Source organism: Xiphias gladius, chromosome 11 (genome assembly GCF_016859285.1).
Source record: "Xiphias gladius isolate SHS-SW01 ecotype Sanya breed wild chromosome 11, ASM1685928v1, whole genome shotgun sequence".
In the NCBI taxonomy this organism is placed as follows: Eukaryota; Metazoa; Chordata; class Actinopteri; order Istiophoriformes; family Xiphiidae; genus Xiphias; species Xiphias gladius.
The window spans coordinates 605,588-631,588 of NC_053410.1; the positions used below are offsets into that span (position 1 = coordinate 605,588).

Consider the following 26,001-nt stretch of genomic DNA (forward strand, 5'->3'; position numbering starts at 1 on the left):
GCATTTTATTCATGTTTTTCAATAATAATCCATATTTTTCATCATCTGACCATACAGTTTATTAATCCCAGACTACATAGATTAATCTGCATCTATTTTTTTAATTATTTGTGCATATTTGTTATAATTGTATTGTACATTTCATTCATTTGTGAGCATTATGTTTGTTTTCAGATTCCTTTCCTGTTGGTTATGTTTCATTTCCTGACGGGGGGGGGGTCTTGTGACACCACACTGTGATGTGTTTCCTTCAGTAGCGTCACATCAGGAATTTACCATCAGATGAAACAGAGCAGACAAACCCAGTTTTGTCTCCGTGGAGGGTTCGAGGTCACTCGGGGTCAGGCAGCTCTGACTCATCGTCGTACTGAGCGCGCTCAGTTTGAAGATAAAGATCGGCAGGATAAGCGGCAGCTGTTGCAGCGGCAGAGCTGAGATGGGTGTGGAGGCGCCGGCGGGTAATCAACCCTGATGCATTGTGGTTTTTGACGTGGAGGAGCGATTCAGAGATGCATGAATAGTGAGCGTTTGTCCACTTCTGTCTCTGAGTCCACACCGTAAAAGTGGGGACAGTTTTACAAAGAAAAGAAAAAGACGCGAGAGTTTTACAGCACTGCATAGCACAAAGGAAGAGAATCTAAAGTTAGAAATGTGAACATGGAGCATATCCCTGGGACAGAACGCGTACGTGCAGCGCTGTGCGGGGAGTCATCGGGCAGTGTTTCTGCACCTCCTGACGTTCCAGATTCTCCCCCGCACGTGCCTTCCCCGTGGCAGCCAGCAGGGTCGTCCGAGTACCTGGCCGGCCATCGTAAACCTTCCGCCTCCGTGCCGAGTAGAGCTCCTCAGCTGGGCTGAGGAAAGGGGAATAGGGCGGGAGGGATTCCATCGGCATCCTGCAGTCGGTCACAAGCCGATTGCCTGATGGCGTGTGAGTGACGGAAACCCCCATTATTCCTAACGACCACATGCTTTGGTAAATGGTCTCCAATCAGCCCCGTCCCATCGGCCCTGAAGAGGCCCAATAATGGGAGTACAAGTGAACACCACATGCTCTGAAACAGCAGCACACGCAGTGATTTCTGCAGCCACAGCCAACGTGTACAGGTCACACTTACTGTACCGTATGTCACCGTGTCGTACCGTCGCTGTACGGCCCTGACACACTGCTACCGTGGCTCCTTCGCTCCGTCGCTAGTCCTGTCAAAAGGTGCCTAGTCAGGGCCCCGTGCACAGCTGAGATGCTACCAGGTTCTCAAAGACATCGCTGTCTTCTGTACCTCCCTTCGTCTGTTGGCACTATGTGCCATGAGCCTGGTGCAGGGAGCCCCCTCCTGGTGTGAAAAGAGGTCCTGTGACCCCCCCAACCGTGAGGTCGTCTCTCAGGCCCATGTGGGAAAAATACAGTCACGTAAAACACGAGAGGGAGTAAGATTTAAAAATATGTCCCTGTGTATGTACACTGAACTGTATGTATATATGTATATATGCCTGCATATGTGTGAGTGTGTGTGTGTTCCAGTACAGTGTATTTTGACTCTAGGAAACGTTTGCGCTGAGGACGTGGGGGTTCTCCCGGCCCTCCCGCCGATGGCCTCGGCCTCGGCCGCCTCTTCCTCGGTTTCTCCTCCCAGCCCTCCCGCCACGCTGCCTCGCTCCTCCTCCTCTTCCCGGCCGCGAACCCCCCTCGCGTCCTCGTTGTTCTACCGCGGTCAGAAACTGTGACAGTGCGTCCCGCTCTGTCTGCGAACCGTATGTCGGCCAGTTGAAGGTTCACGAGATGCACCTCGGAATCTATTTCGCTTTCTGGACCAGAGTCCGGCCGCGCAGTGTCACGCGCTCAAGTAAAATCGGTAAAAAGTTCAGAGTAGATCCTCCACGACTGCAGCACAGAGACACCTGAGCACGACCACGTTTTCTGTCCGATCACAGTCACAACAATAGAAATCTCTTATAATAATATTATGTCATTTATCAGCTGCAAACAAACAAAGCAGCAGAATAAACGTGGCCCTGACGCGATCCGGTCTCGGATCGTCTTCACGTCTGCTCTCGTCAGCGTGGAACTAGATTCTCCTCGAGATCTGGTTTCTCTGAGGAACCTCGTCCACCGGCAGCAGAACGTCTCTCGCTTCAGACAATTTCCCATTAATTCGTCCCTGTTTCTATATTTACACATTGAAAATATATCAGACTGTTTTTAGTTATTCCTGCAGATTTAAAGATTTCACACCGAGAACATGAACTTTTTTAAAATGATAATTCCACTGAATAAAGTGTAGGGATTTTTTTTAAAGAATGAACAATATGGCAGGTGTAGGGTCCATCTCTCTCTCTGATTGGCTGTTCCTTCTCTGACGGATCATGTGATCAGGTGAGAGTTGGCTGTGAGTAGGAGGAAGTGGCCGATGAATGCGTCTGACTGCTTAAACTCAGACAGCAGCTGTTTTACTCTGACGCCGTTCTTCCGACTCTTGTGTGGGGTCGTTCTTGCAGGATGGAGAACTGTGGATCCCGGTTTTCTGATCAGCTCTTCTCTGTTTCCAGTGTTGAAACGAGGAGGTGGAGCCTCCATTAACTGATCACTGATCAGCTGTGACAGAGCTGACTGCAGAGCAGGAGGTGAGACCAGACCTAGAGTCCTCAACAGTTCGACGGTTTGAACCTGGAGCCTGCAGCGGAAACCCGGCTGCCGCACGGTGAACAGGACTCAGGAGGATTTCAGTCCCCGCACAGGTACGGGCAGTTATGCCACTGACAGGAAGTGACATCACGCATTTCCCACGTCTGAAGAAGTGAAGCGATTGTTCCTGCAGCTGAGTGTAGTTTGCAAAAGTGTTCTTTAAGAACAGAGCTGATCTGTGGTCAGAGTGTGGCCGCCTCACAGGAAACACAGGCACGTCCTCACAGAGACAAACAAGCAGAGTGAATGATGGGACCGAAGACGCCGCTGCTGGTCTCTTTGCTCGTCGCCCTGGGTAAGAGGACTTCCTGTTTCCTTCATGAGTTTAATCTGGTTTAACTTGCTGTGATGTGGGGAATGTCTGCATGTTCTGTCCTGAAGCTGATGAGGTCTCAGGGTTTCCCTCCGTCCATGTGACAGTTGTTTCAAGCTGCTTTTCAAATGTTCTTCTTTAAAAAGCTGCTTTCACTTGAGTTTCAATGTTTAACACTGAGCACAAAATGCTGTGGGGAGAGGCCTCAGCCGCCACCAGTCAAACAAAGAAATCTCCAGTACCAGCTGAGGTGAGGCAGCGTCGCAGAGTTTGACACTTTTGCTCGATAGTTTGATGCTTTTTTTCAGAAACGGGCCGATTCTGCAAAACAGCCGAAGCTCCGAAAGGTCCTGTGTTCTCAAAACCATCAACAAACTCACACACGGGAGCCTAAAAACTCTGCAACAATCGTTTTCAACGACAAGGCGGCACGGTAAACGTTGAAACCTGCGGCTGTTTAGTGGCGGTGGTGAACAAAACCGGCCTCAATCGGTGAATGAGCCGACAACAGAATCACATTTCTCTTCACAGGAAATATGTGTGAAAAGAAAAGAGTAAGAGAGCGAGAGAACTCTAGAAAAACACCAGTCTCATCCTTGGTCTCCAGGGTCTAAAATGACAGAAAATAACCACGTGTAAGGTTCTGACTGTGTGTCCTGTCTTCTGTCCTCCTGCAGAGAGACAATCCCTCAGCGTTTAGTCCTTTTTCACCTGATAGGTCACATTATCAAGACTTTTCTAAAAGCAGAACAGTTTCCTCCAAATTTAGCACAAACTTTAACCGAATTTCCAGAAAATCGTCTGGCGAAGTCTGGTCTCCCTCCACTGCTGCTGCGTGAACGTGAGCTGATCGACAGCTGGTGGAGTTGATTCTCCGGTCGCTGCCGTTAAACCACCACAGAAGAAGAGGACGCGGCGAGACGAGGTCGTTAGAAGAGCTGCAGTCGGAGCTCAGACTCTGGGAAACCGTGTGGAGAAGGTGATGGAACCTGACGTTTCTGCTGGTTCCATGTGTTGATGCGAGGAAGGTTCCAGCCTCCTCACGGCTCCTCACTGACCTGATGGTTCCCTCTCTTCACGCTTCGCAGACGTCAGCGATTATTCTGAATTTGCTGTGTTTCCATTCCACGAGCATAAAAACGTGTGTGGAAACACGCCTCATAACGAGCTCTGACCTCAGGAAACACAGACACTGTGAAAACATGAATGAGAATTGGGTTTTTGCAGAAAAAGCAGAGGATTGTCAGATTTCAGAGCGTCCTTAAACACAGCAGCAGGAAGCCTAATGAGGACACAAGCTGCTTCTCCTTCTGGTGGTTGCTCAAAGTTCCAGTTCCCCAGACAAATGGGTTTAGTCCATATTTGGTCTCATTTCTGTAACCAACCGTGCAGTTCATGTCCCGGGGCAGTTTTCTGAAAACTTCTACACTTTGACTCTTTTCATTTGTCTTTATTCAGAATCTGCAAAAGCCTGAAACACGATATTTTTAGTTTATTAGTAAAAATGCTTGAACGACATAAAAAGCACTGAAGAAAATATCAGACAAGTGTCAGAAATAAAAATACTCAAAGACCCTTTTCTGTCAACGGTTTAAGTCCTGCCAGCGCCCCCTACAGGCCGCAGAGTTCATCAGCACCTCAGTCTGATGATCGATTTATTCTGGTTAAAATCTGACCGGCAGCTGATGACGTCGTCGACCGATCCTCAGGCCACGAACACAAATGTCCTGCAAAGTAAAAATCCCTTTGAACAAGCTTTATTGATCGTCATCCTTCTCCTCCAGGGGTGAGCTCGGCAGCCGGCGGCCACTATGGCTACTCCATGCCCGGCTCTCCGTTCAACATCAGCAGGACCGACCGCGGCCTCCAGCAGGTCGTCCTCGCCGCCACCCGCTCCTTCAACGACCGATCGAACGATGCCTTCCTTTTCAAACCCTCCGCCATCCGCAGGGCGCAGCGACAGGTGAGACACACCTGGAACGAACTCACTCATTCTACACTCGTGTGTGTGTGGGGGGTCAAAGGTCTGGAGCAGCTCAATGGAAAACCCCTAGTCCTCAGTATTTACCTTTTTAAATAGCCTTAATTTACCCATTGATGCCTTTAAGGTAGTATTAATGGGTTACGTACTGGAATGTAATAAAAGAAGGTCTGAAGAGGTAAATATCCTTTTTATAGCGTGAAAGACATCCATGAATTTATACCTGACAAGGATCCTAATGAACTTTTCAGTTGAGATAAAAATGCATGGATGACTTTAATGCTGTTTGGTAAAATTGAAGGAACTTTATCCCCTAAAACCCAAAAAAAAACACTTTAATTTCAACTGTAAGGGTAAAAAAAAGATTTACGAATTACCATTGAATGCACCTCTGAATTTGTGCTTTAAATGATCTTAACTTTTCAGTCAAAGTACAAACCAAGGATTTATCCCCGATGGAGTTAGTTAATGAGTTCCTCTAAATATTCTGCAGGATCACGGCTGATGTTTCTCCTAAATTACCGTGGATTAACTGATTTACAAGAAGTTTAAAAAAAAAAAAAAACCTTAAAAATGAGAAAATATCATTAAAGCCAAACCTGAACTGTTGCCTCAGAAAAATGAAGGACATTTTTAAAGGTAGGCTACAAGTAACGAACAGCTTTAATGTTATTTGGTAAAAACGTTTCCTAAAACATTTTAAGAGATAATGAAATACGTTTAAAAAGAGAGAATTAAATCTTCCTTAATACAGGCCGATTACAATCCAGTAATCCAATCAAATAGCTTCATCGCATCATAGCTGGGTGAGCTACAGGCAGTTCGCTCCATCTCCTTTTTACATTCCTCCTCTCAAACCACACAGGCTCGTTAGACGGTGGAGCTATGCTAACAGTTTCCCTCTGCTACCAGTCTTTGTGCTAAGCTAGGCTAAACGTCCTGGACCTCCATCTGATACTACGTCAAAACGTGGAGATTTACTACATTAAAACTCTGATACTGAATCAAGATGGACGTACTGGGTCGGAATGACGATTTTTATGTTAACACCAACGTTCGAGTCAGATGTTTCTCTGTCCATGTGAAACGTCGCCACAAAAACAGCGTCACTTCTCATCCTCTCATCTATCCTCCCTGCAGCTTCCACACTTTTCACTCCTGGTGAAAGTCATTCCAGATGTTACTTCTCCATCTACATACGTGTGTGTTTCTGTCTCAGATTGTTAAAGGGATTCGATACATCGTAGATTTGGACATTTCCAGAACCGTCTGCCGTAAACGAGACCACATCGACAACCTGTCCCAGTGTGACTTTCAGCCTAAAGGTCGTCTGCACCAGGTGAGTCTGACCCGAGAACCTGATACCGCCGAGTGTAAAGACTCCGTCCTTCATTTAGGTAAAAGCACATAAATAATAAATAATATATATAATAAATCGGTTGAATACGGCGCTTTTAATTGTACTCAAAGACAGGAACAGATAAAAGAGAGAAATATATTAAAAGGTGTGGGGGAGCAGCAAGAGCTCATTTTTCACCCTTTAATAAACGACTGCAACTAACGATTCATTCTGGATTCATCTGCCGATTTATCTTCTCAGTTCATGTGTTTGGTTTGTTTTGTAAAGATTCAACGGGGACTCAGAGTTTGTTTTGTCCAAACCTCAACACTATTACAACCAAGGGCATTGAAACACATGAAAATGATTCAAATGATTCAAAGGAGAAGCAGCAAACCTTCACAACTGAGGAGCTGGAACCGTGAAATGTTTGGGAGTTTTACATGAAAAATGACAAGTAATCATCACAATAGTTGACAATCAGTTTCCTGTCCGTCGGCAACAGAACAACCTGTTTTATAATCTCTTCATACCATTTGTCAAAAGTAACTGCAGCTGCCAGATAAATATGCTGCAGTACAAGTATAAAGTATCGGAACAGGGAAATACTCTAGGATGTAGTGATTGAGTAAATGTACTTAGTTACTTTCCAGCTCTGGTTTCACTGCTGTAGAACTGCACCTTTGAGCTCCAGGGTTATAAAGACAATCGCGGTTCTACCTGGGTCCTGAAAACCTTCCTTTCTTAGGACGAGTGATCCGATCCAGAAGCATTTCAGGCTGTTTTAATGAACCTGACGCCTCCGTGTCCTGAGTGCACATCTGCACTGGCTGGAGAAGATAACGGCTCTAGACTAAAACCTACAAGTGGATTTCATCAGGCAACAAATGCCTCATAATTTAAAAGGCGATCATGTGTTTTGTATGAAAAATATAGTAAAGAACAAAACTGAAATGTCGTGGAGCCGAAGGATGAAGCGACATGAAAAGACTCAGGTAAAGTACAGGTGCCTCAGTTAGTTCGAAATGTAGTGATTGAGTAAATGTACTTAGTTACTTTCCACCTCTGTTTGACAGTTCGTTTTTATTAAGATTAAAAAATACGATAACTATTAATTTTGTTATCATCGTCGTCGTTGTTGTTGAGCGCAGAACAGATTCGTTTCCTCAGGTTGTTCTTTGTGTGAAGATACCTTCTCTACAGAATCTGGTTTTTGTCCAAATGTCCCACGTCTCACTGGGACCCGAGACACCGATGGAGCTCCAGAGACCCTACAGAGGACTTGTGGGTTTTAATGTGAAAAATCCACTTTGTGTTGTGTTTTCCAGACATTTCAGTGCCACTTTGAGGTTTGGGTGATTCCCTGGGACAATGAGACCAAGATCCTGGTCTTCCTATGTCAACCCTGAGACCACCAGCTGCCTCAGAACCTCCATCCTCCAGATTTCTCTAAAGCCTCTCTTCCTGATGGAGTTTAACGGTGCTGGTGACGGTCACACCCACCTGTTCGCCTGTTCGCTTGTTCGCCTGTTTGCTTGTTCGCTTGTTAACCTGTTTGCTTGTTCGCCTGTTCGCTTGTTAACCTGTTCGCTTGTTCGCCTGTTCGCTTGTTCGCCTGTCGGCCTGTTTACCTGTTTGCTTGTTCGCCTGTTCGCTTGTTCGCCTGTTAACCTGTCGGTTATTCGCCTCTTTGCTTGTTCGCCTTTTCGCCTGTTAACCTGTTTGCTTGTTCGCCTGTCCACATGTTCGCCTGTTAACATGTTCGCCTGTTTACCTGTTCGCCTGTTAACCTGTCGGTTTGTTCGCCTCTTCGCCTGTTTGCTTGTTCACCTTTTCGCCTGTTTGCTTGTTCGCCTTTTCGCCTGTTAACCTGTCGGTTTGTTCGCCTGTTAACCTGTTTGCTTGTTCGCCTGTCCACATGTTCGCCTGTTAACATGTTCGCCTGTTTACCTGTTCGCCTGTTAACCTGTCGGTTGTTCGCCTCTTCGCCTGTTTGCTTGTTCGCCTTTTCGCCTGTTTGCTTGTTCGCCTTTTCGCCTGTTAACCTGTCGGTTGTTCGCCTGTTCGCCTTTTCGCCTGTTAACCTGTTTGCTTGTTCGCCTGTCCACATGTTCGCCTGTTTACCTGTTTGCTTGTTCGCCTGTTAACCTGTCGGTTGTTCGCCTCTTCGCCTGTTTGCTTGTTCGCCTCTTCGCCTGTTTGCTTGTTCGCCTCTTCGCCTGTTTACCTGTTTGCTTGTTCGCCTGTCCGCCTGTTAACCTGTTTGCTTGTTCGCCTGTCCACATGTTCGCCTGTTTGCTTGTTCGCCTGTTCGCCTGTCTGATTCGCTGCTCTCAGCCTCTCATCTCATCTCGTCTGTAAATGAAATCTTCTCACTCAGAATAAAACAGCCAGGTACCTATAGGACGCCCAGGTTCTTCTGCAGACCGCAGCCTATGACGCCGCCTGCTGGTCAGAAGGATGAACGGCAGACAGGTGGACTGAACTGCACAGAACCTCAACCTGAGACGAGACCAGAATCTGACTTTAGTTTCAACATGTAAAAAGTTCTTGTGCCTTAGGAATGTTTAACACCCAAGAAGTCTGCACGTAAAGTTCCAGTAATTATGAAAACAATAAAAACAGTGGTTCATTATGAAACTGAATCCTGATGTTTACTGATTAATAATGATTTAATGTGATTTTAATCTATAAATGAGTGGATTTAAATATATTAGGATCTTTTTTAAAGAATTATTTTCAGGGTTTAGGACTTCACAAGGTCTTGAAACTGACGCAGGAACACGAAAGCCGGCCCAGAATCGATACCACAATGCAACAGTAGTGTTAGGACTCTGAGCCCCTTTATTTTGAAATTTCATTCATTTACCCATTAATGATGATTTAATTAAGGTGAAAAGAGAACTACTGTTAATTATGGGGAACTTGAAATTAATTTTTCCAGAGACCCTACAGAGGACTTGTGGGTTTTAATGTGAAAAATCCCCTTTGTGTTGTGTTTTCCAGACATTTCAGTGCCACTTTGAGGTTTGGGTGATTCCCTGGGACAATGAGACCAAGATCCTGGTCTTCCTATGTCAACCCTGAGACCACCAGCTGCCTCAGAACCTCCATCCTCCAGATTTCTCTAAAGCCTCTCTTCCTGATGGAGTTTAACGGTGCTGGTGACGGTCACACCCACCTGTTCGCCTGTTCGCTTGTTCGCCTGTTTGCTTGTTCGCTTGTTAACCTGTTTGCTTGTTCGCCTGTTCGCTTGTTAACCTGTTCGCTTATTCGCCTGTTCGCTTGTTCGCCTGTCGGCCTGTTTACCTGTTTGCTTGTTCGCCTGTTCGCTTGTTCGCCTGTTAACCTGTCGGTTATTCGCCTCTTTGCTTGTTCGCCTTTTCGCCTGTTAACCTGTTTGCTTGTTCGCCTGTCCACATGTTCGCCTGTTAACATGTTCGCCTGTTTACCTGTTCGCCTGTTAACCTGTCGGTTGTTCGCCTCTTCGCCTGTTTGCTTGTTCACCTTTTCGCCTGTTTGCTTGTTCGCCTTTTCGCCTGTTAACCTGTCGGTTGTTCGCCTGTTAACCTGTTTGCTTGTTCGCCTGTCCACATGTTCGCCTGTTAACATGTTCGCCTGTTTACCTGTTCGCCTGTTAACCTGTCGGTTGTTCGCCTCTTCGCCTGTTTGCTTGTTCGCCTTTTCGCCTGTTTGCTTGTTCGCCTTTTCGCCTGTTAACCTGTCGGTTGTTCGCCTGTTCGCCTTTTCGCCTGTTCACCTGTTTGCTTGTTCGCCTGTCCACATGTTCGCCTGTTTACCTGTTTGCTTGTTCGCCTGTTAACCTGTCGGTTGTTCGCCTCTTCGCCTGTTTGCTTGTTCGCCTCTTCGCCTGTTTGCTTGTTCGCCTCTTCGCCTGTTTACCTGTTTGCTTGTTCGCCTGTCCGCCTGTTAACCTGTTTGCTTGTTCGCCTGTCCACATGTTCGCCTGTTTGCTTGTTCGCCTGTTCGCCTGTCTGATTCGCTGCTCTCAGCCTCTCATCTCATCTCGTCTGTAAAATGAAATCTTCTCACTCAGAATAAAACAGCCAGGTACCTATAGGACGCCCAGGTTCTTCTGCAGACCGCAGCCTATGACGCCGCCTGCTGGTCAGAAGGATGAACGGCAGACAGGTGGACTGAACTGCACAGAACCTCAACCTGAGACGAGACCAGAATCTGACTTTAGTTTCAACATGTAAAAAGTTCTTGTGCCTTAGGAATGTTTAACACCCAAGAAGTCTGCACGTAAAGTTCCAGTAATTATGAAAACAATAAAAACAGTGGTTCATTATGAAACTGAATCCCTGATGTTTACTGATTAATAATGATTTAATGTGATTTTAATCTATAAATGAGTGGATTTAAATATATTAGGATCTTTTTTAAAGAATTATTTTCAGGGTTTAGGACTTCACAAGGTCTTGAAACTGACGCAGGAACACGAAAGCCGGCCCAGAATCGATACCACAATGCAACAGTAGTGTTAGGACTCTGAGCCCCTTTATTTTGAAATTTCATTCATTTACCCATTAATGATGATTTAATTAAGGTGAAAAGAGAACTACTGTTAATTATGGGGAACTTGAAATTAATGTTCAAAAATATTTTATCCTATTAAAAAAAACCCTTAATGTTCCGCTCTATTAAAGTTTCCGTGAATTTGTCCAGTCACCTTAACAGGTCCTTGAATTGACAGTTAATACTTGGAATAAATATTCCAAATGGACGTGTAAATTGAATGAAAGCACCAAACACTTGTCTTTAGGTGGAATTTGAACATCAGACCGTCCATCTGTAGTGGACACGCCGAGACGTCCACGAGCGTCGGTGAAGAATCACCTGAAAAGGTGAGACGGGTTTTTAGTGTCTCTCTGCACCTGAAACGCTGTCATTTTCTCTCCTCAGCCTTTTCTCAACATGAGGTTTCACTGGTTTATTTACTTTCCACGCTGATGGATCATTTCCGACGCCGCATCACGCTTTCAAATCTCAAACATTAAACAATGTTGTTACTACCGATGGACAAAACTGTCAAAATAAGACTCATCTCAGCTGGACTCCAACCCTCGGGTTCATGAAAACTTCAGATTTTATTCAGGTTTTATTCAAAGGAAGCTGAAAAGCTGCAGAACAGGTTCATCCACTGCAAACAAAGACAGATCCAAATACAGGAGGAGGTCAGCCCGTCGTCAGGTGCCAAGAAGGAACAATCCAGAAATACACGTGAAAAGTGATCAGGAGGGAGGAAGGAGGCAGGAGCAGCTCTTTAAGTCACAGCTCTGAGCTTCAACCCACAGAAAACTGCGCCTGGCTCCCAGAAAAACGTCTTAGTGCAAAGAAACACAAGCTAAATTTGGCAACTCGTCTCAACGACTCAGGCACGAAAAACTCAACACACGATAAAACGTCAAAACAACGCACTCGTCGTTTCAGGAGCAGAAGCTGAACGCTGCTGATTTAAAGACGCCGAATTAATTATGGGATCTCAACATAACGAGCTGTTTTCCCGTAGGAACCAGATGTGGTTTGTAACGGAACCAGACTCGAACATCAGCTGAGCTGCAAATCCTGGTAACTGCTCTGAAAACTGAACGTGAGCAACAGCTGTCATTTCCAGATCCTGAGATCACCAAGACGTGACCTCGGCACAACCCGGAGATGGTTTCGTTTGGCGAGCGAGAAATGTATGAACAACCTTCCTCTGATTTAGAGTCAAGCGAGGCAAACGTCAGACTAAGTTAACGGAACGGATGAAAGTCGGAAAGTCATGGCCACGATGTGGTTTTCCCAGGTTAGAAGTAAAGCAGCTAACTGGGAACCGGTAGAGCTCCTCCTATCGTTTCCTTCTTTAACCACAGTCCGCGCTTCGACGCGCGTCTGTCGGCTCAGGCCAAACACGTCACGTATTCCAGTGAGAAACGGCAGCTAGAGGCAGCAACGACCGTCAGCTCCGTCAGCAAGTAACACGTAACGTTAGCACGTGCGCCAGGCCGCCTTGTCTGTTCTCGGGCTGAGAGCCGGTCGAAATCTTTTGATACCGGCCCCCAAGTTTCAGCACCGAGACCATAATGATACTCGGTTCGATTCCTTAGTTTGAGAAACGTGGAAATCTTTTCCTACAAAAATTCCTTTTTTCATTGAACAGAAGAAAAAAAACAAACACCATCAGCGGAACAAGAACTTTGTCCGAATTAAACGAAGTCTGGAACCGGCAGAAATGATGATTTAAATCAGGAACTCTCCCGTCGACGAACGGGTCAAGATTATCGATTTAAACTTTCAATTGAGCATTTGCCCGTTCCGGCCTCGCCAACGTAAATGTTAGTAAAAAGAATAGACAACGAGCATCTTCAGCGTTTCCTGGCATTAGTTGTTAGTTGCAGCTCTGATCAGTCTGACCAGACGTTTGATGTCGACTTTCTGTGCCTGACGGACACGTTTCAGTCTGAACCGACGAGGTAAAGGTTTGATATCCGTCCCACTCGCACACACAAACACAAACACACAACCCGAGGCGGTTCCGTCGCATGCGTCCTCTTGGAGACCATGAATGTTTCATTTCACGTCGATCCACCAGAATGTAAGTTTTTAATTCAGCTCCTGCATCAAAACGTGACAGTTGAAGACAAACGCTTTGTCCTGGTTTCAGACTTCACACCGATCCTACAGTCACACACACAAGTCTCACATGTCCGTCTGCTCATCCCTCGGTTTTTTTTACGCCTCGCGCAGGTCGAGTTTGGCGACGTACGGCGAGCGGAAGGAACCCAGGTACAGGCTCCCGTCGTGCTCGTGGGCCTCGCTGACGTAAGCCGCCACCAGGCCGTTGGGGTCGTGGAAGCTCCGTGTGCAGATGCCGCCGTCGTGGAGCTCCGCCACCAAACTGTACCGAGGGACGAACTTCATCAGCACCTCCTGACTGAAGAGCTGGAGAGGGGACGATGACCGAGAAGGAGACGGAGGGAAAGAAAGAGGAGGTGAGGGGCGGGAAGGTCAGAAGAGGTGGAGGGGAAAGGAAGGATGAAGAGAGGCAGGGAGTGAGTAATAGGCAAGGCAGAAAGAGTGAAGGACGTAGGAGGCAAGGAGGGAAGACCAAGGAGGGAAGAGGGATACAAAAAAGGAGGGAGGAAACGGACAAAAACCAGATGAGTGAGTGTCACAGCACAGTCCGGACTCTTGTGTAAAAACTGGGTGAAAATACATTCTGCAATATTCCTGGAAAACTTCCAGGACGTTCACGGGTCAGAGCTCCATCTGGGGACATGTTTCGTCAACACTCGAGACATTCACGAGAGGAGACGACGAGTTCATTACTGTCTCTGCAGGGAGAGTTATTGTGGACGGCTGAGACATCAGCTGTTATCGTCTCTAAATAAACACCTGTCAGTCTTGTATTGTCCATACATGGACACCTTGAGAGCTGGTTATCGTGGAAATGTGGACACCTGGGAGCATTTATCGTCTCTGTTGTCTCTACGCCAACGCCCGGGAGTGGGTTATCATCCTTACTTGAACACCTGGGAGTCGGTCGTCTCTACGTGGACACCCGGCGGTTCATCACTGTCCCTACTTGGACAACATTATCACATCTGGTTTCACCTCTGAGATGTTTCAGGAAGCCTGGACCTGCTCTCTGTGTTGTTTTTTTTACCTTAAAGATGAGTTTCTTGATCCAGGGTCTCTGGGACAGGAAGTCCAGCATGGAAAAGCCGGGGTTCGGCCGCACCGCAGACATGGCCACCCAATAACCGCCAGTCGAACTTGGACGGATGTTGTCAGGAAAACCGGGCAGGTTGTCCATGAACGTGTCCATCCCACCTTTGTTTAGACCGGCCACGTGGACTCTGGTACAGAAAAAGAAAGACGGATGGTTTGTAGAGGCCCCGACTGCCTGGAGCAGCAGCTACAGTCTGTGCTCCTACTGGTTTAGGATTTTTCCGCAGGGAAGATGAATTTGATTTGTCGGACCACGTCACATGGCACGTCGTATCGTATCGCACTGCGCCGCGCAGGATTTTGTCGCATTGTAGATGTTAAATCACGGTTTGGTGAAACGGTTTAAAACATTCAAAAATCAACTAAGATCATCAACAGATTGTGAAGACAACACAGTTGGACATTGTGTCGGTGACGTCTGCGGGATATCTACTGAAGTTAGCATGCTAACCAGCTAGCCCCGCCTCGTAGTACCGCTTTGTACCTGAAGAGGCGACAGTGAGTCACGGCAGCATCCAATCTGCCCTCAGTCCAACACGAGGGACGAAGACGTAGTAGCTGTGAGTGGGTTTATAAACCTACTCACAGCTACTACGTCTTCGTCCTACCTACGTACGTGTTGCAGTCGTCCTCTCTCGGCCACATTCCTCCATCTTTCCTCGAGCCCGGCTACTGATGCTGCTGCTCCCTCGCCTTAAATAGGGGCCGTTGTTTCCCTGAAAAACGTCGCTAACCTACGGTTTAACGTCCAAAGCTTTTCCTCCTATTCGACCTGCGAGGCCTCCTCTGACGACCTTTGACCGAGGGCCTCTATGTAAACACATACATTCAGTTCTACATTTGTGACCATTCACCTCAGCCCCTATTGGTTTGGAGCATGAATTCAACAGTTCTTATTTTTACACACTGCCCCTCTAATAACCACTTACACGTCCTCGGATCTGTCCTTGAAATCTACTCTAAACCTGTCGTTAAATGTCTATCGGTGCTTATAGGTACAAAATAAAGTCTATGTAAAGTTGTATTTATATAATGTTGAGATTTGACATCGAGTTCAGCAGAGAAACGATTTGAGCTCAGAGTGTTTCCATCACAGCAGGAAGGATGAAAATAAACCAACACCTCCCACTACAACTGCTGACCTGACACACACACACACACACACACACACAGACACACACACACACACCCTCTCTCTCTCCCTTCATGCGGTAAAACGAGGCCAGCTTGTTTCCGTGGCAACAAAGAGCGCCAACGTCCTCCTCCATCCCAGAGAGGGTTATGTAACGTTGATCATGTGCGATACACAGAGACGACATGTTCGCTCCGGTCTTTCAGGTGTGGAGTCGTTATTTTTGTTTTTACTTGATAAATGATCTAAAATCTAACCTGATAAATCCAGTAACGTTCCGAAGAGTAAAGTTCTGATCTGGATTTGTGTTTCTCAGGTCGAATTTAAGGCGAATTCTATTTATTTTTTACTGTTAACTTCATTTTATCTTTGTATTTTGTGAAGCACTTTACAAGGAACTTTTATTTTTATTTATTTTCAGTTTAGTTTTCAAAGCGCTTCATGTTGGAGCTTTTTAAAAATTTTATTCCATTTTATTTGATTGTATTTATTCTATTTTTATTTGTGAATGGAACTTTAAATTTTTATTTTTTAGTTTCGTTTCATTTGTGTAGAACACAATGTTGTAATTGAAAAAAAACAAACTTATTTATTTATTTATTCTTATATCTATTTTATTGAAGTTTGTGTAGCTTCATGTTAAAACTTTTCAGTTTTTAAATTTTATTTCATTGTATCTAATATAATTTGGGTTTGTGAAGCATTTTATTTTGCAACTTTGTTTCTTTTAATTTTATTTGCAAAGTACTTTATGGTAGAGCTTCATCTCATTTTATTATATGTTACTTTTGTTGATGGAACTTTTTATTTCATTTTATTTTGTTAAGCACTTTATGGTAGAACTTTATATTTTATTTTATTTTATTTTATTTTGTGTAGCAGCTTTACTATCTACTATGTAACTGGAGCTGAGGACAAGTCGTCAGGAAAGATCCACATGAAAGATCAGAAACCCGGATCGGGCGTTTACAGGCCACAGGTTTCCATCCGACTACTCCGGGAAGCTTGGTCAGTTTTATGTCAACGTGCAAAAACAAAACCAGGTGACTCCAAAAACCTGATTATATCCAAGAAACTACACGCACAGATCTTTTCTCACCGATATCTCACTGGTTTCTAGTTTAGATTGATCACTGCGTTCATACGTACACAAAAATACACATTTTAATGGCGACCATAACCTTTTTTTTTGTTGAGTGTACTGTTTATACGGCACCTGGTTTACAGAGACAAACCTGAAACTCTGGAAACTCAGAATTTAAGAGAAGAAAACATCTTCATCAAACTTGGTCTGTCAGGTGCAGGCGAGTCAGGTGCGTCACCTGCGTATCCGGGCCATGGTGGTCTCTGCCACCAGCACCGACTCCTCATCTGGCAGCAGCTGGATCCCGTTTGGGAATCGAAGGTTTTCCATCACCACCGTCAGCTCCCTGGTCTCCGTGTCGTACTCCAACACTCTGAGAGAACAAACCACGGCAAAAATCTGTCACTACAAAAAGGTGATCTACTGGGAAGCTTTTAATGTGAAACATCAGCAGGAAGGGTTAAGTTTCATAACAGGAACAATATTTGTATTAAAAGAGAAAGTGTCTTATCCTCCATTGTTCTACTCATGAAATTAATCTTGTGGAGGATTTAGAATGTCTCTTTAAAAAGATAACATAACAAGTTTCAATATGATCTATTAACCCACCGATCAATTTGAACAGTTGTTAGAACGTGATTGAACTGAAAGCACGTCTCATAAAATGACCCTTCACATGTTACGATCACTTTACTTTTCATTTTTATGAAACACGACTCTCTTTCCCCATAAAGACACAAGAGTGAGCAGAATAATAAAGGGAAACATTTAAAGGCATTTTCTAGAAAGGAAATAAATGCGAACCGTCTTTCATTAAAGTTCCGTGTGGGATTTTAACACGGTTATAAATCTTCCATATGAGGCTGTGGCAGTGGATGTTATCCTGAATTTATCACGACAACAGGTGAACAGGTGGGAAGCGTCTCTATCCCGAGCCTGTTTCACATCTCACTGTCTGAGAATTCACGGCCTTTATTACCGTCCGTCGGCGGTGGCCTCCATGATGAGGTGCAGGTAATCTCTGCGCCGCCACCTGCTGCTGGAGTCGGTGAAGTACACCTTCTTCCCGTCCTGCGTCACCGCCACGTCGTTAATGAACGACAGCTTCCTGCCGGCGACCACCTGACCGCCCGACACCAACCTGGTCGCCTCACCTGCGGAGACACAAAAAACCCCCAAAAACAAAACACAGAGACTCAGAGAAGGCGGAGTTCAGACTGTACTAGGACGAGCCGAACAACCGACGACCAATCGAAACCGATAACAAGGAGATCGTGGGGAAGCGACGGCAGACTGATGAGGGGAAAATGAATTTAAACGATTTCAGCATCAGGCTGTAGAGTGAAGAAAAGTGAAGGAGTCTGAAAACGTTCTGAATGAAACGTATGAATGTACAGTAAAATCCCAATCTGTTTTTATCAGTACGCGAGCACACGAAGAAGACGGAACGGAATAAATAATAAATAGCTGAACAAAACTAAAGGTAACAATTTCAATCTCTTTACAGACAAATGTGATGGTTGCAAAATATGAAGATTTGAAAGAAGTGATACGCTCACTGACCTGTGGTGGGGTTGACCTCGAACAGGCCCAGGTACGCATCAGCTACAAACAGAGTCCCGTTGGGTCCCACTCTGATCCCCAACGGTCTCCCACAGCTGGACTCCTCCTCTCTGGAGCCTGCGGGACGCGGGACACAAAAAAGAAAGTCCTGGGAATGAATTAGAGCGTTCTCTACTTAGCGCTGGGCGATAATCCGAACGACGCCATCGTATCGTTTTTCAAAACTGAGCTGTCAAATGAATGATTTCAGGCAAACCTATGATTCGAACGTAACAACACGGGTTTTTTCATGCGTGAAGAGTTTTGTCTGAAGCGCAGTTCAGAGCTTTGACAGAACTGCTGGAACAAGACCGTGGCTAATCGGGAGCTAATCAAGAGCTAATCAGGAGCTACTCAAGAGCTACTCAAGAGCTAATCGGGAGCTAATCAAGAGCTAATCAAGAGCTGCTCAAGAGCTAATCGGGAGCTAATCAAGAGCTAATCTCAAGAGCTACTCAAGAGCTGCTCAAGAGCTAATCGGGAGCTAATCAAGAGCTGCTCAAGAGCTAATCAAGAGCTGCTCAAGAGTTAATCAAGAGCTAATCAGGAGCTACTCAAGAGTTAATCCAGAGCTAATCAAGAGCTGCTCAAGAGCTAATCATTAGCTAATCAAGAGCTTATCAAGAGCTAATCAAGAGCTGCTCAAGAGCTAATCAAGAGCTGCTCAAGAGCTAATCATTTACTTTCTCAAGAGTGAAACAAGAGTTAATCGGGAGCTTATCAAGAGCTGCTCAAGAACTGCTCAAGAGCTAATAATTAGCTAATCAAGAGCTAATCGGGAGCTAATCAAGAGCTAATCAAGAGCTGCTCAAGAACTGCTCAAGAGCTAATCGGGAGCTAATCAAGAGCTAATCAGGAGCTACTCAAGAGCTAATCCAGAGCTAATCAGGAGCTAATCAAGAGCTGCTCAAGAGTTAATCAAGAGTTAATCAAGAGCTAATCAGGAGCTAATCAGGAGCTACTCAAAAATTAATCCAGAGCTAATCAGGAGCTAATCAGGAGCTAATCAAGAGCTAATCAAGAGCTAATCGGGAGCTAATCAAGAGCTAATCAGGAGGTGCTCAAGAAAAGTTGATACATCAATCCATCTTAAACAAATAAGAAAACACATCACAACAGCATTGCCGAACTGAGTAAACCAGCTACTTCTCTGAAAAGAAATAATCAGTCATTACCAAAGTTTGCACGTGTGATCATAAAGATCGTACGAGCACGACTGCAAAGTTTCAGGAACGTCGTCTTAAAGCGAACGGCTTAAAATCAAAAAGATGTGTGTCCATTGCTTGGAGCCTTGACAGATCAGTAGCTTGAGTGGGGGAAGTTGGGGTCATAACGTGCGGTGGAAGTTTTCTTCTGGAACAGCTCAGACCTTTAGCTGGCGGTTCAAACCTGCCCCAACTCTACTTCACCTGCTCTTAACGCCAAAGGTTCCAGTTCTTGGGCCGACTGCGTCTCGTTATTTCAGCTGGCAATCGTGAAAACCATATTTCATGAACAGACAAGGAACAAGCATCCAAATGCTCCCAGTCTGCTTGGACCCCGATCACCGAACGTCACTGTATTTATTTCTGCTTCGCTTATTCTTTTATTTTTCTGGCAATAACAAGCTTCCACGGCATCTCTAATTCTACGTGAATGAACATTAGCTGTAATTGTTTTGTCGCTCCACCTTCGTTTTTGACTCAGACTCAGATCAGAAAGCAGGACCAGTTAAATGTGTCACAAACCCACATCTGCCCATCATCAGTGAGTTTCCTGTTCGGAGAACCACCACAGTAAGTGGATTTTAACGCTCAGCGAGTCCGACTGCACGGTGTGTCTAAACAAAACTTCCTCCCCAGTTTCATCCAACTGAAACATCAGTAAAAACCAGTAAATCCACTCTCCGCTCAGACTTCCTGTTTCACAATAAAACTCCTGCTTTATCGTTTCACGTTTTCTGTTTTTATATAAATGTTAAAGCACACTGGGTCTTCTCTTGTGAAAGATACATGTTTTAGTATAAATACAGTTTGTTTGGCAACTGAGATTAAAGAAAATAAAACCTTTGGGGTCACAGGCTGAAACTCTCTCAGACTGTTTGTGGTCAGCTGTGTTTGCTTGAAGCCACGTGTCGTACTTCATCTCAGCCGAGTTCGTGTGTGTTTAATGTTGAAACAGAGAAGGTCTGAACACGTCGCCGCCTCAGTCCCACTGGTTTTTCTGAGTTTCCTCACTCGGCGGTTGAGAAACGTCCGGTGAAAGTTTAAAACTCCAGAGTGAAGCAACCAGAGCAAACGGAGAAAAACCTCACAGTGTTTCCAAATGTGAGCAGGTTAAAGGTTAATGCCTTGCTCAACAGCAGGCAGCCCTTTTTAATCCAGTCACATTTAACTTAGACTGAACGTGAAATTTAAACGTTTAGTACGGTTTAGCTTAGTTTAATGAATTTTGTTGGTTAGGTTTTAAAGAATAACATTTTTCTTAAAGTTTTAAATTAAAGTCTTAAACTAAACTTTAAACTGATCTAAGCAAAACCTTAAACTCAACTAAATCTTTAGACTAAACCAATCCTTGAAATAAAACAAACTCAGCCTTAAACAAAAAAATGATTAAACTAAACAAAATCAAAGCTTTGAACTACACTTGAGTTTAAATGAAACGAGTTTAAATGAAACTAAATCACAGTGAATTTCCTTGTTGACAGGCGCTGTGCTAATAAACTCGCTTCTGTTAAACTAAACTAAACTTTAAAATGTTAAAGTTGAGGTTTAGTCAAGTAAAGTTTAACTGAACTGAATCTTAAACTAAACTAAACTTCTGAACCAAACCAAACGTCAGTTTTTCTCACCACAGGGCAGTTTCCCGAGTCTCGTCACCGTGTGGATTCTTCGACCGACCAGCTTCACGATTTTCCCGTCAGCTGTTCCAGAGAACAAAACATCTGCAGACAGAGGAGACAAACATCTGTCAGCTCTCGGTCTTTCTCATGCTCCTCCTCACTGAACAGATTTCAACATGTTTGCAGATTTTTACTGTTTTCTTTCTTTCTTTCTTTCTCTCAGGTGTTTTTTTTCACCTAACTGAGTTTTACATATCAAGTGCAGCCATCAGTCAGTGTTGTTGTCTAAATGTTGCAGTGTGAAGATGCGTCGTCATCATCCTCGTCGCAGGTGGGAAACCTTCACACCTGGTGACGCTGAAATCGAAATCCAACAGCGTTTCTGTGCAGTTTAAGCTCAATCAGCAACTAGTTCGTTATTGATTCATCTGCAGGCCGTTTTCCTGATTAATCGGTTAATCGTTTGGTCTCTAAAACATCAGAAAATAGTGCAAAATGCCTGTCACATGGTCCCAGAGTCAATGTTGAATTCATGAAATGTTTTGACCAACCGAATTGACTTAACCGATCAATCAATTAAAACAATTACCTAAATAGTTGCTGATAAATTGTCTGTCGATCGACTAATCGATTAATCATTTTTAATTTTTTTTATATTTTTATTTATTTTTATTTTTTTTAAACATATTTTAATAGTTTTTTGACATAAATTTTTAAACAGGCCTGGTTCTGTATGAAGCCATAGATTAGAACCAGATTAGAAAAATCAAAATTCTCTTTTCATTGTGAGTTTATAGTTTATACTCACTCGACGCCGTTGGCTGAGGAAAACAGGCGAAGCGATCTCATTTATAAAGAACCTTTAAATACAAGACAACCGAATGTGCTGTTGTACACTAACGTGCATACGGCAGCGGCAGCACGTACTAAAGAAAATACAAAGTGAAACAGAAAAATACCAAAATTAAAAGTTAAAAAGCAGCGGTCCACCGATCGACTCTTGAGGAACTCCGATAAAGTTGGTTGTTCCTCCAGGTTTAAAACCTCTAATTGAAGTTGCTGGTTTTTACATCAGAGGAAAACTAGACAAGATCGGGGTCTGAAAGGTTACAGGACTGAGATGTGAGTCTGGACACTGGACTTTAAACTCTGCACAACCCAGTTCACGATATGGTCAGAGTGTCCCAGACTGGAGGGATGTCTGATGTCTGCTTCAGTGGCTGCAGCTGAACCCAAACTGAGGAAATCTCCCAAATCTCCCTTGACATTTTTGTGTTGGCACATGTCGGACGTCAAGCTGATGTAACTGATCTGTGTTTGACAGTTTCCTCGGCGACAAAGTAACAAACAAGCTGACCTCCGATGTTGGCGATGGACTCTGGTCCGATGATCTGATCTTCAAAGAGTCTCTGAGCCTGTCTGAGCTTCAGGTTCGGCTCCCAGCAGCCCTTCATCAGCGGAGGCTCCTTCAGACTGCGGCACACAAAACAACCAGCAGGGGGCAGTAAAGGAACCCAAAAGGACAGGTTAACGTGGAAGTTTTAAAAATACGGAAATTTTAAAGGCGTTTTTACAGCAGAGTATTAGATCGTCATCACAACTTTATTCTGCAAATATTAAAACACGTTTCTAGAAAATGTACAACTTTTCCTCAAATTAGCATTTTTTATTTTTCAGAACTGAAAACTGAAAAACTGAAAATAGCTTTTTATTTAAAATATTACTTTTTTCTAGAAATGGTGCCACTTTATTCTTACAATATGCCAACGTTTTAATATATTCCAACCTTCTTCTCAAAATTTTACAGGTTCTAAAAATATTACTTTTTTCCTTCTGAATATTGTAACTTCATTCACTTGTCAAGATATTACGATTCTGCTCAGACATTTTCCAACTTTATCCACGAAATATTACTTTTTTTTCCTTAAAATATTAGCATTTAATTTACAGAATAATATGACTTTTTTTGAATGTTTCTCAAAAATGTGAGACTTTTTAAATTTTTTACATTTTTAAAGAAATAAATCTCAGAGTATTCTGAATTAATCTTTGAAAATGTCTTACATTTTTCTTGAAATATTACTAATGTATCCTCAAATTCTAAATTTTTTTTTTTCACAACATGGCCCCCAACACTCCGTGGTACAAGTTAGAGTTCTAGTCAAACCAATGAAAACCTCTGTCAGTGGAGTGAACTGATTTCAGCTGCTTTCAACAAAAAATCTACTCATTTCATCATTTTTCCGCCTGCAGTTGAGTGGTCAGGTTTATTCTCTTACTTCCAGATACTGGCTCTTATTTCTACAAAAGTCCTGCAACAAGTTAAAAATTTGATTTTCAGGACTAAACTACCTGATAAAATTGAGGGTTTTTTTTTTTGTTTCACTGTAAAATGAGGGTGTCCAGACGGTTTCATATCTCCGTTTGTGTGTCAGGATAAACTTTTTTGGCAGAATGTGGAAGTTGTGTAAAAGAAGCAAACCATGACAGAGATGTCGTCCATTGACACAGAGGTATAGTTTGTGCGGGAGGTGCAGAAGGGAACCAGGAACCACTCTGGGTTCAGGTGGAGGAAGTATTCTGGGTTGATTATGATTATCAGGAAACTAATATCAAACTCAGTAATGATAAACATGAATTAATTTTCGGTCGAAGCAGTGGGTACGATTACAGCCTCACCGGAAAGAAACTAAAGATCCAGATTTGAGGGATCCATGGACGGATAATGAGACAACGGGCCCCCGCCCTCCTACACAACCGCAAGACCCCGGACTGAAAGAGAGCGGTCTCTCCTTTCGTTTTGCGTCTCTCTGCAGCCGAGAACTGCCACCGCTTGGAAGAATAGTTTAATAATATTTAGTATTTAATAAGAATTTCTGCTGGACTCACCTGAAGACCTCGGGCTGGATTGGAGACTCCAGGATGAGGACGACGACCAGAAGAGGAAGAAGCAGGAAGCCGCCCAGAGAGAGCAGAGTCACCTGAAACACCTTCCCGCTGTAGGTGCTGAGAGACGGACAGAGACGGTACAGAGGGCGAGTCAACACGCCAGAGGACATTTTAACGGCGAGCTGCTAAACGACACGCGGGGCCGTCGTTGTCCATTAGTCTGACCGTTGTTTTCTCGATCGATCGACCGATCGATCGTTTAATCAATCGAACGTCACAAAAAAGGTGAAAAAGTGGAGCCAGAGAATATCTGGCAAAATAACTGACGGGATTCATCGATTGTCAGAGCGGCCGCTGAGTTTCCGCAGGTCGACTCGCTGAGGCTCCAAATAAACGCCTCCTACCTGCTACGAGTCTGAACCTGGAAACCGTCGTAATCTGAAGGTCTCGGTTAAAGGGTTGATCCGGCCATGGATCAACGGCGTTCCGGAAAGTGGCTGAGAAACCAGAAACCTGAGCAGCACAAGGGGAGACATCCTGACCTTTAGTCCACAAACACTGGAGGAGGAATGGAGGACTAGAGGAGGACTAACCAGGACTAGAGGAGGACTAGAGGAGGACTAACCAGGACTAGAGGAGGACTAACCAGGGCTAGAGGACTAGAGGAGGACTAACCAGGACTAGAGGAGGACTAACCAGGGCTAGAGGACTAGAGGAGGACTAACCAGGACTAGAGGAGGACTAACCAGGTCGAAATGACTAGAGGAGGACTAAAGGACTAGAGGAGGACTAACCAGGACTAGAGGAGGACTTACCAGGGCTAAATGACTAGAGGAGGACTAACAAGGACTAGAGGAGGACTAAATGACTAGGAGTAGGACTAACCAGGACTAAAGGACTAGAGGAGGACTAGAGGAGGACTAAATGACTAGGAGGAGGACTAGAGGACGACTAACCAGAACTAAAGGACTAAATGAATACAGGAGGACTTACCAGGACTAAAGGACTAAAGGGCCAGAGGAGGACTAACCAGGACTAAAGGACTAGAGGAGGACTAACCAGGACTAAAGGACTAGAGGAGGACTAAAGGACCAGAGGAGGACTAACCAGGCCTAAAGGACTAAGGGACCAGGGGAGGACTAACCAGGACTAAAGGACTAGAGGAGGACTAGAGGAGGACTAAATGACTAGGAGGAGGACTAGAGGACGACTAACCAGAACTAAAGGACTAAAGGACCAGAGGAGGACTAACCAGGACTAAAGGACTAGAGGAGGACTAACCAGGACTAAAGGACTAGAGGAGGACTAAAGGACCAGAGGAGGACTAACCAGGACTAAAGGACTAGAGGAGGACTAAAGGACCAGAGGTGGACTAACCAGGAGTAAAGGACTAAAGGACCAGAGGAGGACTAACCAGGACTAGAGGACCAGAGGAGGACTAACCAGGACTAGAGGACCAGAGGAGGACTAACCAGGACTAGAGGAGGAGGACTGTGTCCCTTCAAGTGTCTATGATCAGGTGTATGAAGGCGCAGGTTGAACTTGAATCTGTCCACCAGGTGAATTTTCACTTCTCTTGTATCGATCATTAGTGACTCCGAAACCAATCGGCCTCTGATCGATTAATCAGGAGGCCGACGGCTGCTGAGCTCCGGCGATCAAAGACCTCAACTGTAACTAAAACCTGGATCCGCGCAGTTTCTAACCAGCTCACAGTGATCAATGCATCCGGGAGAGACAGCTGCGGATAATCTGATCAATAATCAATCAGTCGGAAACAAACGGCGCAGTGCGCACGTACCGGTACATTGACGGTGATAAAAACGGTTGCTTTTGTTTTCGTGTCCAGCCCGGGACGTGGGTCTAAGAGCGGTCCCGGGTCCGTTTCTTACCCGGATCCCTTGTGTCGGTGCTCCGGCAGCTCGTCGGTGATGACCTGCGGTCTGTGCAGCCGGCGGAACCGGAGCCCCTCCGACTCGTTCATGCTGGACTCGGACGGTTAACCTGGACCGGCTCGGATCGGTTGGGTTCAGCAGCTGGCCTGGAGCTGGAACGGGCCGCCGTGTTGAGGTCTAGACCGGGTAGAGAGGGAGGAAACCCGGAGACCGCGGACCATCCTATCGAGGGTGTTCACAACAAGCGCGTTTCCGGTCCGCTTCAAAATAAAGGCCCCACCAACCAGCCGGTCATCATCTTTTGTCGTTTCACGAGTTTAAAAAATAAAAACGGAAAAAAATAGAAAGAAAAGAAATGTAAAAACCCCAAGAAGAAAAAACAGAACTGTAATAAAAAAAACAAAAAACTAAAACTTTTGAATTCAATTTGCAAGTTTTCAAAAATGCAAATGAAACAGAAAAAACAGACAAAAAAGGAAAAAGTAACAAAAATAAGAATAAAAAAAATCAAAAAAGAACAAATAA

General features: G+C 44.7%; 2 protein-coding genes across 7 annotated transcripts; one reads left to right on the forward strand and one right to left on the reverse strand.

The window, feature by feature from the left end:
- Window positions 1-389: 389 nt before the first annotated feature.
- Window positions 390-8,961, forward strand: LOC120796179 (cystatin-F). Of its 6 annotated transcripts, none has more exons than XM_040138636.1 (5): window positions 390-458; window positions 2,548-2,978; window positions 4,781-4,959; window positions 6,197-6,316; window positions 7,645-8,096. In XM_040138636.1, the coding sequence occupies exons 2-5, from the start codon at window positions 2,930-2,932 to the stop codon at window positions 7,723-7,725; spliced, it is 429 nt and encodes a 142-aa protein (XP_039994570.1). In that variant the 5' UTR covers window positions 390-458; window positions 2,548-2,929; the 3' UTR covers window positions 7,726-8,096. The 6 variants fall into 6 exon arrangements, with proteins under 6 accessions (XP_039994570.1, XP_039994569.1, XP_039994571.1 ...); XM_040138635.1 differs by having other exon boundaries at window positions 408-520; XM_040138637.1 differs by lacking the exon at window positions 390-458 and adding an exon at window positions 2,340-2,374.
- Window positions 8,962-11,403: 2,442 nt separating this feature from the next.
- LOC120796178 (adipocyte plasma membrane associated protein) lies at window positions 11,404-25,754 on the reverse strand. The gene is made up of 9 exons (XM_040138634.1): window positions 25,474-25,754; window positions 23,582-23,698; window positions 22,050-22,165; window positions 20,702-20,794; window positions 17,833-17,949; window positions 17,249-17,423; window positions 16,508-16,642; window positions 13,989-14,181; window positions 11,404-13,264 (listed from the first exon to the last, which is right to left on the reverse strand). Exons 1-9 carry the CDS (start codon window positions 25,563-25,565, stop codon window positions 13,055-13,057), a joined length of 1,248 nt encoding a protein of 415 aa, XP_039994568.1. The 5' UTR covers window positions 25,566-25,754; the 3' UTR covers window positions 11,404-13,054.
- Between the last annotated feature and the right edge of the window lie 247 nt (window positions 25,755-26,001).